Consider the following 16,446-nt stretch of genomic DNA (forward strand, 5'->3'; position numbering starts at 1 on the left):
TGATGTATCTCATAAGGTTTAGCCAGCGTTGGCAATCTAAGCACACAAAAATATTTTCTTACGATTACAAAACATCGACTTTTTTCTACTGTTTGTAAATATAATATGCATGTTTTATACATGTAAACCTTTCGGGAGAAATTCTCTAAATGATATCGAAAACCTTATCAAAATTAGTGCGTAGTTTAGAAGAACTGAGCGCACAAACAGTTATACTATTTAGAGATGTAACCCGTAATGTATCTCACTCATGCGTTACTGACAACACGGGAGTTATGTGCATTGCAGAATAGTATTTAAAAGGTGATTAATTTACCCCTCGAAAATGAAACTTCTGCTAACTGCATAGTTTTGATGTTGTGTTGATTGCAGAATCAATCCTCGACAGGCGCAAGTTGGAATGTATTCGAAATATTTTAACTCTAAGCCATTGTATTTCACAGGTAAGCTCTTATGTTTTCGTTCTTTATTACAAATATAATATATAGCGGTATAAGCTATCGATTTTTACGATTTTAGGGGCACTTTGAAAATTATTATTATACTACGTCAAGACGTTTCTAATATGTATTATGTCATTGGTAATGAATGAATGTGTTAATTTCTCATTATCTATGTAATACACTAATGTATGTCAACACGTGGCCGTATTGACGCAACCGGCAACAGACAAACTGACGAATGAATTAGTTGATTGACAGCGGAGAGCGACTGATAAAGAGTTCGTTTCATCTCGTCTGTAGGATTCCTCCTATCTCCGTCCGGCGGCGCTGGCGACCTTTTGTTCCCTGCGAAGATAAAATATTCCCTCGTCAATCACAGCTTCCGCGCTCCCGCACCCGCCGGACCAGTCTACCGTCAGGTGCCGTGGTCTGATAGCCATGTCGCGTTGTGTTACTGCCAGGCGCGATCTCACTTCTTCCCCAGTTCCAGAAACTAAAAAATGACTAAAAAGAAAAGTGTTAGTTCAGTGAGTGCCCGGTGGCAGATCAATTGGATCGCCTGCACCTTCGCTTGCCTCGTCCTCGGCGCTCAAATTGCCGTACTGCGAAACGCCAATAACCTAGCTAAAAACCTAGACGACACATGGCTCGTAGCTGCCAAACTTCAACTCGAATCATGGACAAACCAGAAAAGAATAGACCTAGAAACATGGTCGATAGACAGAATCGACAACATTTTACAAAACAAACTAGAAACGCTGGACATTTCAAGGGTAAAAGAAAACCTCAACTCCATTCTGCAAAAGAGATCGGAAATGATAGACTTCTGGACTGAAACCAAAGTGCACAAGCTCATGGATGCAAGATTGGACGAGAGACTAGGTGGATTGGAAGTGTGGTCGAGTGACAGAGTTAATTCGTTGGTGGACCAGCAGTTGTCGAACAAGTTAGAGCCGAAAGTTTTGGAAATCCTGAAGAAGAATATTGATTGCAATCACAGGACGAAGAGAAGTTCGGGGACGGTGAGTGAGACAATTATTACTTATTTTCTTTGACCCGTTATAAATATTCTGATTCCCAAGAATCAAAGTTCCGATAGATTATTGATTCAAGAAATGGCATTCATTACATTTGTATTAGTATTATGATGCCTCGCTAGTGTCTGAATGAACAGATTGTAAACAGAGCCAGGGGGCAGGAGTTATCAACCTTACCAACAATCATAAATACTAGCTGACATTGTAATAAATATAATATGCATGTATTATATATATAAACCTTACGAAAGAAATTCTCTAAATGATAGTGAAAACTCTGTCAAACTACATTGTATGGTTTAGAAGACCTAAGCGCACAAACGGACAGACGCGGATAGTGACTTATTACACATATATTTCAGCGCAAATTTTTTTATTTTTTTTATTTTTTATATTAACTCCACACAGGAGGCCCTGAAGAAAATAATCTCCCTCAGGGCCTATGTCATCTTTGGGGATGCTGTGTGGAGGGTCTTTTTGTGGAGAGGAAGGAGTGAACATGGGTCTTGAAGAGATGTTGTAGGAGGGAGGAAACACAGAGGCCGGCAGTTCGTTCCACAGCCGAACCCGTTCTCATGTGACAAATGTCAACTGTGTACAAATGTTGGGCGCGCGTTTGGCGTGTATCCCGACTACGCACCGGTGCCGAAGGGATCAATGACGCTAGTTCCTCAGAGCATCTTCCAATTTCCAAAGGTCTATTGACATCTGAACACTACTCCAATTTAAAAAAAACATATACCTACCTATATTTAAAATCTTATTATTCTCGTTAGAAATATCGCAGTTGCGTTATTAATAAAAAATTGGTATTCCATGCGCTGAGAAGTTCCACATTTATAAAAAGCAAAACTAATGAATTTTATAGCGGTCGCAAATCATTTCACACATTCTTTTGACTTTTTGTTGCAAACATTTTATTTATCAATCGAAGAAGAAGATAATACTAATAAATCTAAAAAGAAACCTAAAACGGAAAAGTTACAGAAAATAAAAGAATACGGACCCAACTAGGAATCGAACCCAGGGTCTATTGTCTTACCGGAACAGCGTCTTAACCATATTTATTATATACATCCCATATATATGCTGAGTTCGATTACTAGTTGTGACCGTTATACATTTTTTTCTGTTATATGTTCAGATTTATTAGTATTGTATTCTGATTAGTATTTAGTAATTAATTAGTATTCTTCTCCAATGAATTAAAACATGTTCAATTTTATTAAAATAACGCTACGAGAATCATTCGTGGTACGTCCTAGAACATTCTACGGGATGTAGTAAAACATACAATGCAGTTTTGAAGGGCCGGTACATCTCGTGTGGTAGGAGTAGGAACCTGGAAGGGGTTTCATTGTATCGGGAGGGTCGTTCCATTTTCAGTCGTTGTCATGGTTTGGGCTGAAAAACACCGGGGCTTCGCCATCCACACGTTTCTTGAAAATGGCCTTCTTTCGTCGCCACCCAGTGGGCCTTCCGGCCGCACTTCAATCGTTTTGAGCCTCAATTTAAAGAACTAACGGAGGAAACAGATCTGGGAGACATCTGGTTTCAACGGGACGGTGCTACGGCCCATACTGCTCAAATTTCAACGACGAAACTGCAACAGATGTTCCCTGCGCGCCTCGTCTCTCTAAGTGGTGACGTGGGGTGGCCCGCTCGCTCACCTGATTTGAGCATTTGCGACTTCTTCCTGTGGGACTACCTGAAGATGGGTTTTTAAACATCTCAGGAGAAAATCGCCACTTTTGGCGGCTACGGTGAAATTCTAGAGTTCTCAACCGACTTGATTCATTAATAGTAAAGGGGTATTAGTAAACGTGGTAGATAAACTCGAATCTCAAATCAAAGTGCCAATTTTTTGCAGCCATTTTGAAAGTTTAGAGCTCCTAACCGATTTGGTTCATAATGGGTGCAGATGAGGTCAGACTGTAGGTGAACTCGAATCTTAAGTCAACTTTCAAATTTTCGGCGGCTATTTCGAAACTCTAGAGTTTTCAACCGATTTCGATCAAAATTGATGAGGGAGAAACTGGGAGATACATTTTTGAAACTTTTATAAATCTCAACCGATTTTGTTCGAAAGTAGTGTAGGGGAAGTAAAGTTTGGAGATGAATATAAGACAAATTGTCGGCGGCCAATTTGAAATTTTACTCAAGAGTACTCAGCCGATTTGTTTAAAATTTAGTATAGGGTAGGTTAGGTGGGAAATGAACTCGAATTTTAAGTCAAAATGCCAACTTTCGGTAGCCATCTTTAAATTCTCAATCAATTTGGTTCAAAATAAGTATAGTGGTGATTAGGCGGGAGGTGGGAGATGAACTCAAGCGTTAAGTTAAAAATTTTGGTGACCATCTTGAAATTTCAGAGCTCTCAATAGATTTGGTTCAAAATTGGTATAGGAGAGGTTAGAGGAGGGAAAACCCGAAAATGTACAATTTCAGCCGCCATCTTTATTTTTGAGTTCTGTTTAGTAATAAATTTCTTCGAATTAGGTTCAGTGGATTTCAAACTAACGAAGTTATACGGCATATGTACAAATGGTTTTTATTTTGCTAGAAAAATTATTAGGTAACCGTACGTGATTTTTAAATTTTTGCACACATTCTTCATACAAAGCGGCGAAAAATCTACTACCGGGAAACATAACTAAATGACATATATGTAAATCAAAATACTAAAACAAAAACCGCCTGCAGGGCCTAGCAGCAAAAAAACCACGGGCGGATTATTATCTGCTAGTAATTATATTACATTGATGAAGCCTCCAAAGTTATTTCAATAAATTGAACTGTTTTTTTTCTTCCTTCTGGTAGATACCTACCTAAATCTAAATCAACAATATAAGTTTGAAAGTTGAGCACCTCTGAAAGACACCGCAGAGTCGATCAATTACCGGACCAATGAGCAATGAGTTGGCGATAACTCAATCATTGGGACACTTACAAGTAGCATAGGACATATTAGCCACTAGTCACTAGTCACTAGTCATCGGCCATCAACCATTAGCGGGTATACCTACTAACTGCACAGAATACGCTCCGTATGGCACGAAGGCGCCGGAGATACCTAATACCTACATAATAATAATAATAATATTGGACAATTTGTATAGCGCCGCTTTTGTGAGATATCACCTCAGGGGCGCTTTACAGTTGATGCAGGTATTACAAAAAATATAAATATTACAAAAATAAAGTCAAATTAAGCTAAGTAAAATGAAGAACAGGAATAGGTGAGACTCTGCAGCAAGAATCCTAGGTGGTGAAGAAACTGGACCAGCTGCTGCAGCGAGAGTCTACCGCGTCCACCAACAGTGTCAGCACGAGGTTCGTCATCCGTCCAGGTATGTGTCTGCTGCTAATAAAGCGCTGACACAATATCCTCACATAGATACCAGACCTGACAGCACCGCTGTGACGTTTGACGAATACATAAGATGGAGACTCTGCAGCAAGAATCCTAGGTGGTGAAAAAACTGGACCAGCTGCATATATATTATACATGGTGTCCGTAAACACGTAGCACAAGCGAGAAACTGGTGAATCTTCAACATATGTTAGTAAATTGAGTGGCATGTTGAAAACTTTTAGCTCAAATTTAAAAAAAAAAAATCGGTCGCTAGGGGGTTAAGGCGTAGCTTAGTGCCAAATCACTATTTTGATTAATCCTTATAACGAATTGGTGTACATTATAAATACCAAAAATATGCTTTAGATTAATTGAAGGTTTTCCTATCGTTTCGCTTGAGTAGAATACAAATAAAAAAATAAATTACTCTAAAAATTTACATGTAAACTACTAATTTTTTTTTCAATAGAAATGTATGAACGCATAAAGGAAACAGCTTTAAAAAATACAGTATTATAGCTAAGATTATCAGTAACAGTTTCACTTGATTAACTTTTTTGCTTTCTTATAAAATTATTTACAAAATAAATAAAAACCAATTTTGTGCTTAAAATCGTACGTTTCTAGACTCGGTTTGTCAAGCGTTTTTAATGCCTATTACCTACAATATAAGGTATACCCATAGACATATGAATATTAGTAGACCTGCCCTAAGTGATTAAAAGCGTATTATCCCCACTCCCCATACCGGTTCCATTGGAGCCGGCTGTGCTCGCGTATGGCCTCAAGTGAAATTTGAAAACGTGACGTCATCATTCTTGTGCGAACTATGGTCGAGGCATCATCGGTTCATTTTACGAAATAACACGGCAGAATGTTGACTTGTGCTATGAAAACTTGTAAAAATAGATATGAAAAAGAGAATAAACCCAATTGTCGTATTAAATTCCATATATAAGCATTATTTTACTTTATTTTAAGCATATTCACATCGTATAATATGAATCAGTTGTTACTATCACATCGAGAAAAGTCTGGACGCGAAACACAAAGCTGGTTGGTTGCTGGGAAGTAAATTATGAACATTTATAAGTGTCTTAACTAAATACTTAAACGAAATATTCGACTCTGAAAATTGAACCGAATTTTTTGCCGAATTTGGACTTTGCAAATTGGTTCATAACGTGGCGAGTAATTTGCGCTCCCATGTAAAAATGTCTATTCATTCAAAAGCAGATTTTACTTTTAAGAAGTAAATGGTGATATTATAATGCGAGATGCCTATTTACTGTCAGATTGATTTATTGACGAATCACAGTCAGCTTCACTCCCTTCGTTCTTCAACAGTTGATTTTACCCCTCGCCATTATCTTCTCGTCTATTAATTCCTATGTCTGTGGGTATACCAAGAATATACACATTTTTGGCTTGTCGCTTCCTCTTAATATCAACTGATTGAATTTAGCTACCGAAAAAATGGAAATAATAAATGCATATATACCTATATCTAAATGCTGTGATCATTAAAAAAAGATTTAATTATTGAAGACGATATTACAATTTGAGGTTTTACTCATTTTGCTAATATATTTTTATAAAAATGTGGGTTCTCTATGTGGTGTAGATCCACCGGTTTCCCGCTTATAGTATTTGAGTTACCGGACACCGTTTATACAGGTGTCCCAAAAAAATATGTCTAGTGGAATTCCAGAGGTAGAGCACCCCTAGGGCTGCCCAAATCACTCTCCATGGTTCCGTGATTTTTTGTAGTTTTCGTTTATGATTTTTACAATCGTATTTTTTGTGAAATTACGTGACTTACAACAGATGCTTGATTTTTTTCTAATTAGGTAAATAGTATGTCTTGTAGACACAAAACAATAGTGGGCAGTAGGGTGGTTACAAGGTATAAGGTGAAAAAATATTTTCGTCCTAATGCTGGTCTGACTCCCCTAATATTTGCCATTTATCTAGAATATAAGATTCGGAAAGTTTTAGCCCAATTGGATAATGTTAACCCGTGCCTCATCGAGATTAAATATGAAAAAACGATTTTTTGCAAAAAAAAATACTTAATTTAATCACTTTTGATCAAATTTTGTTTCCTTTGAACATTAAACATTTTTTTTCCATTATTTCAGGCTTTCACCCTTCAAGGGTGTTCTTGGCCATCATTCAAAATTATTGAGAAATGAAAGGTGAATTTAAATATTAATTTTATTTAAATAGGCAAATTTCAAAATTATATTGAAAATTGGAGTCGAGTTCAGACTTAGAAGAGATGAGATGTTGAATGGAGGGGAGGCAATTTTAGATAAGGCTTGATAGGAGAGAGGATATTTGTTTAGAGAGGGACAACCAAAAAATATGTGATCTAAAGTTCCCACTTCTAGACCACAGAATGTACAATCTGGGGAGTCAACAACGTGAATTTTAAAAAGGTGGGAAGGAACGGAACAATGTCCGATCCTCATTCAAATGAGTTAAGAAATTTATTTTTTGGAAAAATGAGGGAATTGCTGAAACCACGGTTTTGATGGAATAGTCCTTTGTATTGAGGCATAGCAGGCTCCCTTGGATTGACTAGCAATGTGCCAATACTCCAACCAAACATTGCGGGATCTATCTTTGATGATGGAAAAAATGTCAGATAGGGGAATGTGGTTTACGAGGGTAACAACAGGGTTGGACGCTCCTTGTTTTGCCAAGGCATCCGCAATATCATTACCCATGATACCAACATGTCCAGGAATCCAAATCAGAGTTACAGTTTTACCATAGCTTTGAATGGAGGCTATCATCTCTCGAATAAGGCATACAAAGTGATCATCAGGATGAAGAAGAGGACTGGATTTAAGTTTTTGGAGGGAACTGAGAGAGTCAAAGAGAACGAGGGAATGTTCAAAATTATTTTTTAACATTAAACATTATTAAACAATATAATAAACAACATCATTTAATAAAATAATATAAAATATAATAAAACATAAAACAAACATTTTTTTTTGTTGCGGTTGCGGTAAATACTGGTCGCTCCAACGGAACTTGCGTTTTGTTGGAGCAATTATTAGAGAAAAATCTTCTTTATTTAGCATGTCGCCACCATATTTAAGAAATTATTCTCAAATCAGTTTTTGATTTAAAAATGGGCACAACTACTGGACCCCACTCAAATATTTTTAAAAACTTTCAGACTGGGTGGTCGAAGCTAGACAAGACAAAATACAAAACTGCTATTGAAGATAAAAATATTAGAATTACTAATTTCTTACAGAACAATTAAAAAAACCAACAGCCAAGGGATGATTACAACGAATTAATTCAACTTTCGTTAGTTGTGTTAGGACGTACTCCCCCAAAAGATACTTTTTTCAAAGTTCCTGGTGCCATTCATCACGCTAGATTGATTGGTGATTGATTTATTGTATCAATATATATCTTTTCAGGGATCAATTTACATTAACAAATTTAGAAAAAAAAAACTATCACTGACATTTGTTTATTTTTAATAAACATTTATGTAAAGCGTAGTTTAACGCCCCCAAACTCACTTTGGCCCATAACCAAGACCTACAATTTTTAAAATCTCTTGCAAGGCACTGTCTAAAATGATAAATCATCTGTGGTACCTCAATTCTGAGCAAGTCGCATTTTCTTTCTTCGAGGAAAAGTTAGAAAAAAGTGTCAAAACAAGCATGGCTGTAAAAAGTCTACAATTAATTCCAATTGAAAAACAAACATGTGATAGGGATGTGAAAGCAAAACTCAGTCTCCATCAAGTGGATAATTTATTGGACAAAGATATCGATTTTTTTGTTTCTCATCAAACTCTAAATTTTTTCAAAAGATTTGAAATTGAAACAGAATTTTTAAATACGGATCCTGATATATGGTGTGAAAATGCACATTATTTAAAAGCAAAAAAAAATATTGAACGGTTTCAAGGTTGTCAATGACACAACTGAAAGAGGGGTAAAATTAATCCAAGACTTCAATTCCTGTTTGACATAAGACGAAGAACAACGACAGTTTCTGTTACAAATTGAATGTCGTAAATGTTTTCCTGACTCTTCAAAACCCACGTTATCTAAGCCATTACCACCTTAATCTGATAATTAATTGTAAATGTAAATAATAATAATAATAACTTCTTTCTTTCATAATGCTTTCTTTTGTATATTTTAAATAATAAAACTTTGAACATTATTTCTTCTTGTTTTTTATACCTTTTTGCATTTCTTTTCTCGTAAATCCATCATTTTCAATTTGGATTGTGCTGTATTTACTTTGAAAACAGTTTTAACTACACCCTTTTTATGTACCAATTGAGAAAATAAATAAAGCATAATCTGGACAGCACATGTAATTAAATTTTGCAATATTGTTAGGTATTTTATTAAAAAAAAAATTTATAGAAAGTTAAACTTCAACCTTGATGAGGCACGGGTTAACCTTATCCAATTGAGCTGAAATTCACCAATCTCATTTTTTAGCCAATTGGCAGCTTTTAGGGGGGTCAGCACAAAAAATTCCAAGCTTTTTTTTAAAGAAACATACATGTTAACAAATAAAAAAAGTTAAGGTTTCTCATAACCGGCCTCACTAGGATAGCGTATGTATGGATAATATGTGTTGAGGCAGTCATTTTAAAAGTTTATTCAAATACATATGAATATACCTACATTATATATTATAAGTTTGTATGAGAACCCTCTATATTTCATTAGTCAGAAAGAAGTCAAGTCGAGATATTTGGTCCCCTTTATATAAAGTTCACTCTAATAACGTAGAAAGAGTTCTGCAGAAATTTCTGAGGTACGTAATTTTTACGCTAATAATTCTAATTGATTACATTGATTATGTCAGTTTTATGAATCAATTGCATCTAATGACACTGTCTGACAGGAGAATTATATCAGACCTGGTTGTGTTACACATAGTTATTAACAATTTAATTGACAGTCCTGCCATCGTTGCCACTATTAAATTCCACGTGCCGATTAGGAATACACAACAAAATATAACATTCTTCTGCAATACATACACAATCAATTATCAGACACACTCACCGACCAATAGGATGATATGGATAACAAGTATGAGGGTACTATTGATATATTTATTGACTCTATTTATAGAATCAAGCATAATCTATACCAGCACTTTGTTGAATCCTACAAATTAGAGTAGCGTTGGTAATGTAGTTTTGTTCTAAGTTTTATTTTATTTTATGTTACTCTTACGTTTCACTAATATTGTTTCATATTTAGTTTTTTAATATATTCTCATTATACTTGAAATCATAATTTTACATTTGTGTATTCATACATCTACTTTGTACCTACTTTAATGAATTCGCATTGTATCATTCCCTGTTAATGATACAATGCGTAGATTCAGGTGCAACCTCCTTTATCCGAGCAGTTAAACTAGAAAGTCTTCCGGTCGTGGCAGCAGCTCCGTCTGTCCATAAGCCGATACAAAAGACCATTTTAGTTTTCGTGATATGTAACCATCCAGTGACTTTAACAGTTCTGCTCCTGTTGTGTTGGTTGGCAAAGAGAGTGAGCATAATACATCCTCATGCACATCCTCCTGATATAGATATCGCACATAAACAAGTAGTATTGCCTTGTTGTCGATATCTGTAGATTCGTCAACCTGGAGTGCATACCACAGTGATGTATATCCTCTATGCCTCAATGTCTTCGGCTATTTCCTCAATGCGCCTAGTCACAGTGCTAGCCGACGAAGGCACATGTGCTATCTTTTTCACAGCATCCTCTCCCAGAAGTTTACGGCAAATATTTTTAGTGGCGGGCAAGATCAATTCTTTACCGATAGTGAATGGCTTTTTAGCCTTAGCATTACGGTTTTCCACCAAATATGATTCTCTCAATGCACTCTCATTTATTGATGTGGTGGCCTTCATAAATTGCTTCTGTCCTTCGTATTTCTGTTTCATTCTTTTAAAATACTCCGGTGGCTTGTCTTTTAATCCAGGGTGCTTGGAATTCAAATTCAAGCATTTTGGAGGTTTCATTGCCTCATTAGAGAGCAGGTCGCCGCAAACTAAGCAAAGTACACCACAGACCTGTCTCGATAAATCCATATTTCAAGTAGGACTTCTGGTATTTTCTCTTAAAAGAATTTCTTTGATGTTGAAGGCTCTTCTTCAGACTCTTCACTGTGCCTTTTTCTTTTACCAAGGAATCTTTCTAACGACGTCTGTTTCGTATTCATTTCACGAATTTGTGGGTTAAATTTAAGCAAACACTATATACACGTACACCGTACACGTCATACACTAAACACTGTTAAACGTGAGAAAGTACCGGTAAACAGATGGAAGAACAACACTCACCTTCTCTCCACCGAAAATACAGAGCTACTGATTTGAAACATATTAAATAATTCCGATTTGGATAAACCAATAATAGAGTCGTCCACGCTTCCTGGACACCCTTGCTTATGGGTAATCCTTTGTTTGCTGAAATATTTGTGGATTCTATTGAAAACAAACTTTTGGACTGTGGACTTTCCTTATTTTCTAATGTTTTTGTTTTGATTAGATATGTTGATAATATCTTTGTTATTCGGTCAGGTAGCAACAGGCAATTAAAGATATTTCTTACATTCATTCAACCTTCAAGTGAATTTTAAATTTACATTATAATATAACGAATATAACAGTTTAAACTATTTAGGTCTAAATGTCACTTTAGATATAATTTCTAATATTTAAGAAATTAAAAATATAAGAAAAAAAATTAAGTTTTTATTTTCGCTTTGCCAGACTACAGGGTACAATATCATTTATTATTTTTATACAAATCGAAATGGAAGAGTCACGTCCCGTATCTATAAGGAAGCTTCCAACAGTTAAGTACATACACAGGGTGTTAATGGGCGTACTTGACTTATTTCAACTAGTGACTCCTGAGGACATTCGGAGCAAAAAATGATAATTAAATTTTTCTTTGAGGCGAAATTTTTTTCACTCTCTCAGTTTAAAACTCGTAGAAAATACTATCATTTGTATGGAGGCATTTAAAAAAAATGTCGCCGTAGAGAAAAATTTCTTTAACATTTTTTGCTTCAAATAACTTCAGAAATCACTGGTTAAATTTATTTATCGTTTCTTTACATTGTATCTTTTTTTTAACGTTAGAATTTTTAACCTCACTAGGACAAGCCTGTGTTGAGGTTAATAATTTTACAAAATATTAAAAAAATAGTACAAAGATTATAAGAGATTTAAAATAGTACAAATATTAAAAAAAAAATCAAATAAGATAACAATATTGTTACATTGACGTTTCTGCGAATTGGATACCTACATGGTACCTATCAGCCTATTCATTACAATATAATGCTGTAAACATGTAGGGTGACCATGATATTTAATTGCAATAAAAATGTAACAAACTATTATTTTTTTAAAACAGAGAAGAAAGAAAGAGAGAAAAAAAAATTTACATTAAAAAAGAAAAGGAAGAGAATTAACTCAAATACTTCCATTAACACGCTGTTTACCCCGATTTTCAATTTTGAAGTATACAGGGTGTATCGGCACGTACCCGACAAACTTTAACCAGCTTTTCCTTAGCACATTTTGAGTAAAAAATGTTATGGGCACTTTGCTGTCCGGTAACATTTTTTTTCAGTGTTTTTAATTTAAAAAAAATGTTACCGGACAGCAAAGTGGATGATTGTGGTGAAAATATGAATAAGAAATTTTTTATTTAAAAAAAATGTTACCGGACAGCAAAGTGCCCATAACATTTTTTAGTCCAAATGTGCTAAGGAATAGCTGGTTAAAGTTTGTCGGGTACGTGCCGATACACCCTGTATATAAGATCTCAAATCCGATCTATAGACGACTACAGTTTCTTATCAATGCATCTTATTTCGAATTATTTTAAAATAAAATACTGAACATAGACATGAATCTTAACTTTGTGTTTTTTTATAAATATATTTTGTTAGAAAAAAGGAATGTTATTAATCGTATGTCGATGTAATCTCGTACATACATTTAGCAATATAGAAAGGGTACAGCAAGTATGTCTCAGATTTATTCATTTGAAACTGAATATTCCAATCCAAAATATTAATTATGTCCTAGTGATGCATCAAATAAATTTGATAACGCTCTCAGGTAGGCAGATTATCCCTTCAATTGTTCTATTAAATGAATAATATTACCCAAACAAAGAGGAATTGCATTTTTGTGCTTTAATTATATGTTAATTTTTTTAACTTTATTGATTATTATAGAAAGCTTCAATTGCGAGTCATTAATCAGAGCCACAATTATGTCTTTGTGTGTTCCAAGGCTGAAGACAATAACGTGGGCCCCCATGTGGAGTTCTTCAACCCCAAGCTGCGGGGAGAGCTGCAGGCCAAGGGGGAGCTGGCCCCCGGAGGAGACTCCTGGGTGTGGCTCACCAGCTACTCTAGAATTCCCGTGAGTTACACTTTACATATATCTGTCTTGCCAGGTACGCGGCCCTCGCACAGAGTTCGTCAACTCCAACCTGCGGGGGGAGGTGCAGGCCAAGGGGAAGCTGGCCCCCGGAGAAGACTACTAAGTGTGGCTCACCATATATTCCAGGATTCCCGTGAATTACACTTTACATATATATCTGTCTTCTCAGAAGCGTGACATCAATTTCAGCATGCAACTTCATAGTAAAAACTGCTCATATATAATGTGTTATCTCGTGCACCGTCTAACGCTCTGCCGTAGCTCTCTTGTTTTGTGTGCCTCTGCGGTTGCGTTCACTGCTTTTAAACTCATTGGTACCTGCTTTTCACCACACATATAATATTTGTCAAAATTGTAAACAAAACCAATAGTGATACATTTTGAATAAAGAATTATTAATTCGTGAAATAATTTAAAAACCTACTTAATCGCTTGTCTGATATGAAAATATAATAATATTAAATTATGGTTTGCTTTGTAATTTACACATTTTTCTGTTGTTATTTCTCATTTTATGATTATAGTTTGTCTTATACTTTAAGAGTAAAAGTGGAAAGGAATAAATAAATAGTTCCGATAAGTTGTTATAATTTTGAATTAAAAGTTCATTGAACATGAAAAATTACGCAATAATATTTCACATAACTTACCCATGCACTAACAACCGACATTAGTAATTGAAAACTATCACACATCTGTATTTTAGAACGATATAAATATATTTATAACGTTCATCATCACGGCGTTACATACAGAATAAAATCTAACCTCTTCCACAAATGCTATTCACTGGGGCACGAAGAAAACTTACTGATATATGATATTGTTAATTTATTAAGAATCTCTTCAAATTATTCCTAATCCGGTTAAAAACGAGACTGCAGGCCCCTAACGAATGAATTGGCAGGTTTCCTGTTAAAATTTCAGTAAAAAAGGAATGTATTGTAGCGATGTCGGAACACGTGTTCATAAAAATTAATAGTAAATTATCAGGGAAAATGCTGGTGCATGAACACGTGTTCTGATATATTAGGAATGTACTAAAAGCTTAACAGGAAATGGCCTGCCCGTTTTTAACAGGATTTTAATTAATCGGCATTACTTATTTATCTCCACGTTTAGTCGTTCGCCTCCAGTCCTCCGTCCTTCCTGTTCTGCTCCAATCTATCTCCAACACTCTATTCTCTTCCTCTGCACCCATCAGTCATCATTTTTGGTGGCCTGTTATCGTAACGGATATTTCCCCGTGAAGAAAAAATCACTTTATTTTATTTTTTTTAGTACCAAGTGGTGCAGGGCTTCTGTAAGGCCACTCAGGAGTATTGTCCACCGGGGGCGCAGGGTCCCCCTGGCCTGGCCGGGCCCCGCGGCCCCCGGGGAGAGCGCGGGGGACCAGGAGAGAGAGGGGGGCCTGGCCCCGTGGGACCCCCAGGCCCTAAAGGTAACAACTACGCTTAATGCATTTAATTGCTTTTTTGATACATTATGGATTGTATGCATACGTGAGTAGGTACACTTACATCATTTTTCACGCTCATTCCGTGAAACTTCAGAAAAGTCATTAAAAATATTGTATTTTGTAAGAATCTTTATAATCTATCTTCTATCTATCTATCTATATAAATAAAAATGTAAATGTTTGCTTGTTAAAGATCTTATATCTCAGAAAGTGCATTCGAATATGCGTGTATTTTTATATACCTATATTATATAGATGTCACCTGTGACCGGTAAAAACATGTTTTTTTTTTAAATAGTGCTATCTGATGGACAAACATGTTTTTGAAAAACAGCGCTATCTGTTGGGCATAAAAGGAAGAAGCGCTATCGTTTCTCTATCTTTACGGAGAGACTGAGCAACAGCAACGCGTGGTGGGGTAACGCTAGTATCTAAAATATAATAATTAATAATACATGTAAATTACCCTTTGTATAGTGAGGCGATAAAGTTAAAAGTATAAAGGAGTTATTATTGAACTGAACTTTGCCATGCGGGTATATTTGTAACAGTACCTTTCGTGTGTATGCCTCACGTTCAGAATTTTATATAGGTACCAAAGGGAAGGCATAACCCCAAATAAACGTATTTTAAGATGTCACATGCATTGAAAAATTATTCTAGCTATTTTTGTTTGCAGGAGACACGGGCTTCCCTGGCCACTCTGGACTGGACGGGCGCGACGGCGTGCCTGGCGAGCCCGGGCTGGACGGCGTGCCGGGCCGGAGTGGCGCGGATGGTGCGCCCGGCATGAACGGCAAGGACGGGAACAACGGCTCTGACGGAAGGAATGGAGTCGATGGTGAGAATATTATAAAAAATACTACAAAATTACGAGTGACTTTGGACTTAGATTCAAGTGAGGCTGTGCGATGGAGATGACCATCGGTCGGCGACTCTCATATTAAAACTTTGCCATCATGTTACTAAATATTTCGTTTCACAATGTAATTGTGCGTATTGGTTTATTCGCTTGTTCCTACATAGATACTGCAGCACTACGGAAATGTTTTTGGAGGGACGAGTGTACTCTTTCAGAGTACTTCTCCGCCACCACATGGGAAGCTTATGCCTGGATGGAGTACCTCCTGATGGCCCTCTGGAGACGGGAGATGTTCAAATATCATCCATAAACGGCTGCTTGCACACATTTTTCACTTCTATTCCGCATTGCCTATCTGTGTATTCTTAGGACGGGTTGTTTCGGAGTATTTGAACAATTCATCAAATTTCAACATTCATTTCTGGGATCTGTGAAAGTCCAATTCAAGTTCTGTTATTATATCAATATAGGCTAGTTGCTTGACAAAACTGAAATAAAAACAGAACTTGAAAATGAACGTTGAAATTTTATGAATTGTTCAAATACTCCGAAACAACCCGTCCTTATTATTATTATTTGTCTGTTATTTAAAATATGGAATATATTGCATTGCACTACCCCTGCATACATTCTGGAATAAACTCTTATTATCACTCTACAATCTGGAGTTTTTTAAGCTACCTACATTATTAAGGTAGAGAATAATAGAATCATGTTTTATAAATTAGAAAACTTGTTTTTTTATCTGATAGTATTATTGTCCTAGCGTCTGGACGATGTAGGCCCTCTGATTGGTCAA

The 16,446-nt window shown here is 36.0% G+C and overlaps 1 protein-coding gene across 1 annotated transcript in view; it reads left to right on the top strand.

Moving 5' to 3' along the window:
• Positions 1-804: 804 nt before the first annotated feature.
• The window catches only part of LOC149418707 (uncharacterized), a 28,542-nt gene continuing 12,900 nt past the window's right edge, over positions 805-16,446 (top strand). Inside the window, exons 1-4 of the mRNA XM_089638931.1 lie at positions 805-1,465; positions 13,174-13,305; positions 14,608-14,767; positions 15,465-15,626. Of these exons, the coding sequence (XP_089495057.1) occupies positions 944-1,465; positions 13,174-13,305; positions 14,608-14,767; positions 15,465-15,626 (976 nt within the window). The 5' untranslated portion in view covers positions 805-943. The remainder of the gene's footprint in view (positions 1,466-13,173; positions 13,306-14,607; positions 14,768-15,464; positions 15,627-16,446) is intronic.

The sequence above is a fragment of the Hesperophylax consimilis genome, chromosome 13, assembly GCF_061612785.1.
Source record: "Hesperophylax consimilis isolate HC1 chromosome 13, BYU_Hcon_1.0, whole genome shotgun sequence".
NCBI lineage: Eukaryota > Metazoa > Arthropoda > Insecta > Trichoptera > Limnephilidae > Hesperophylax > Hesperophylax consimilis.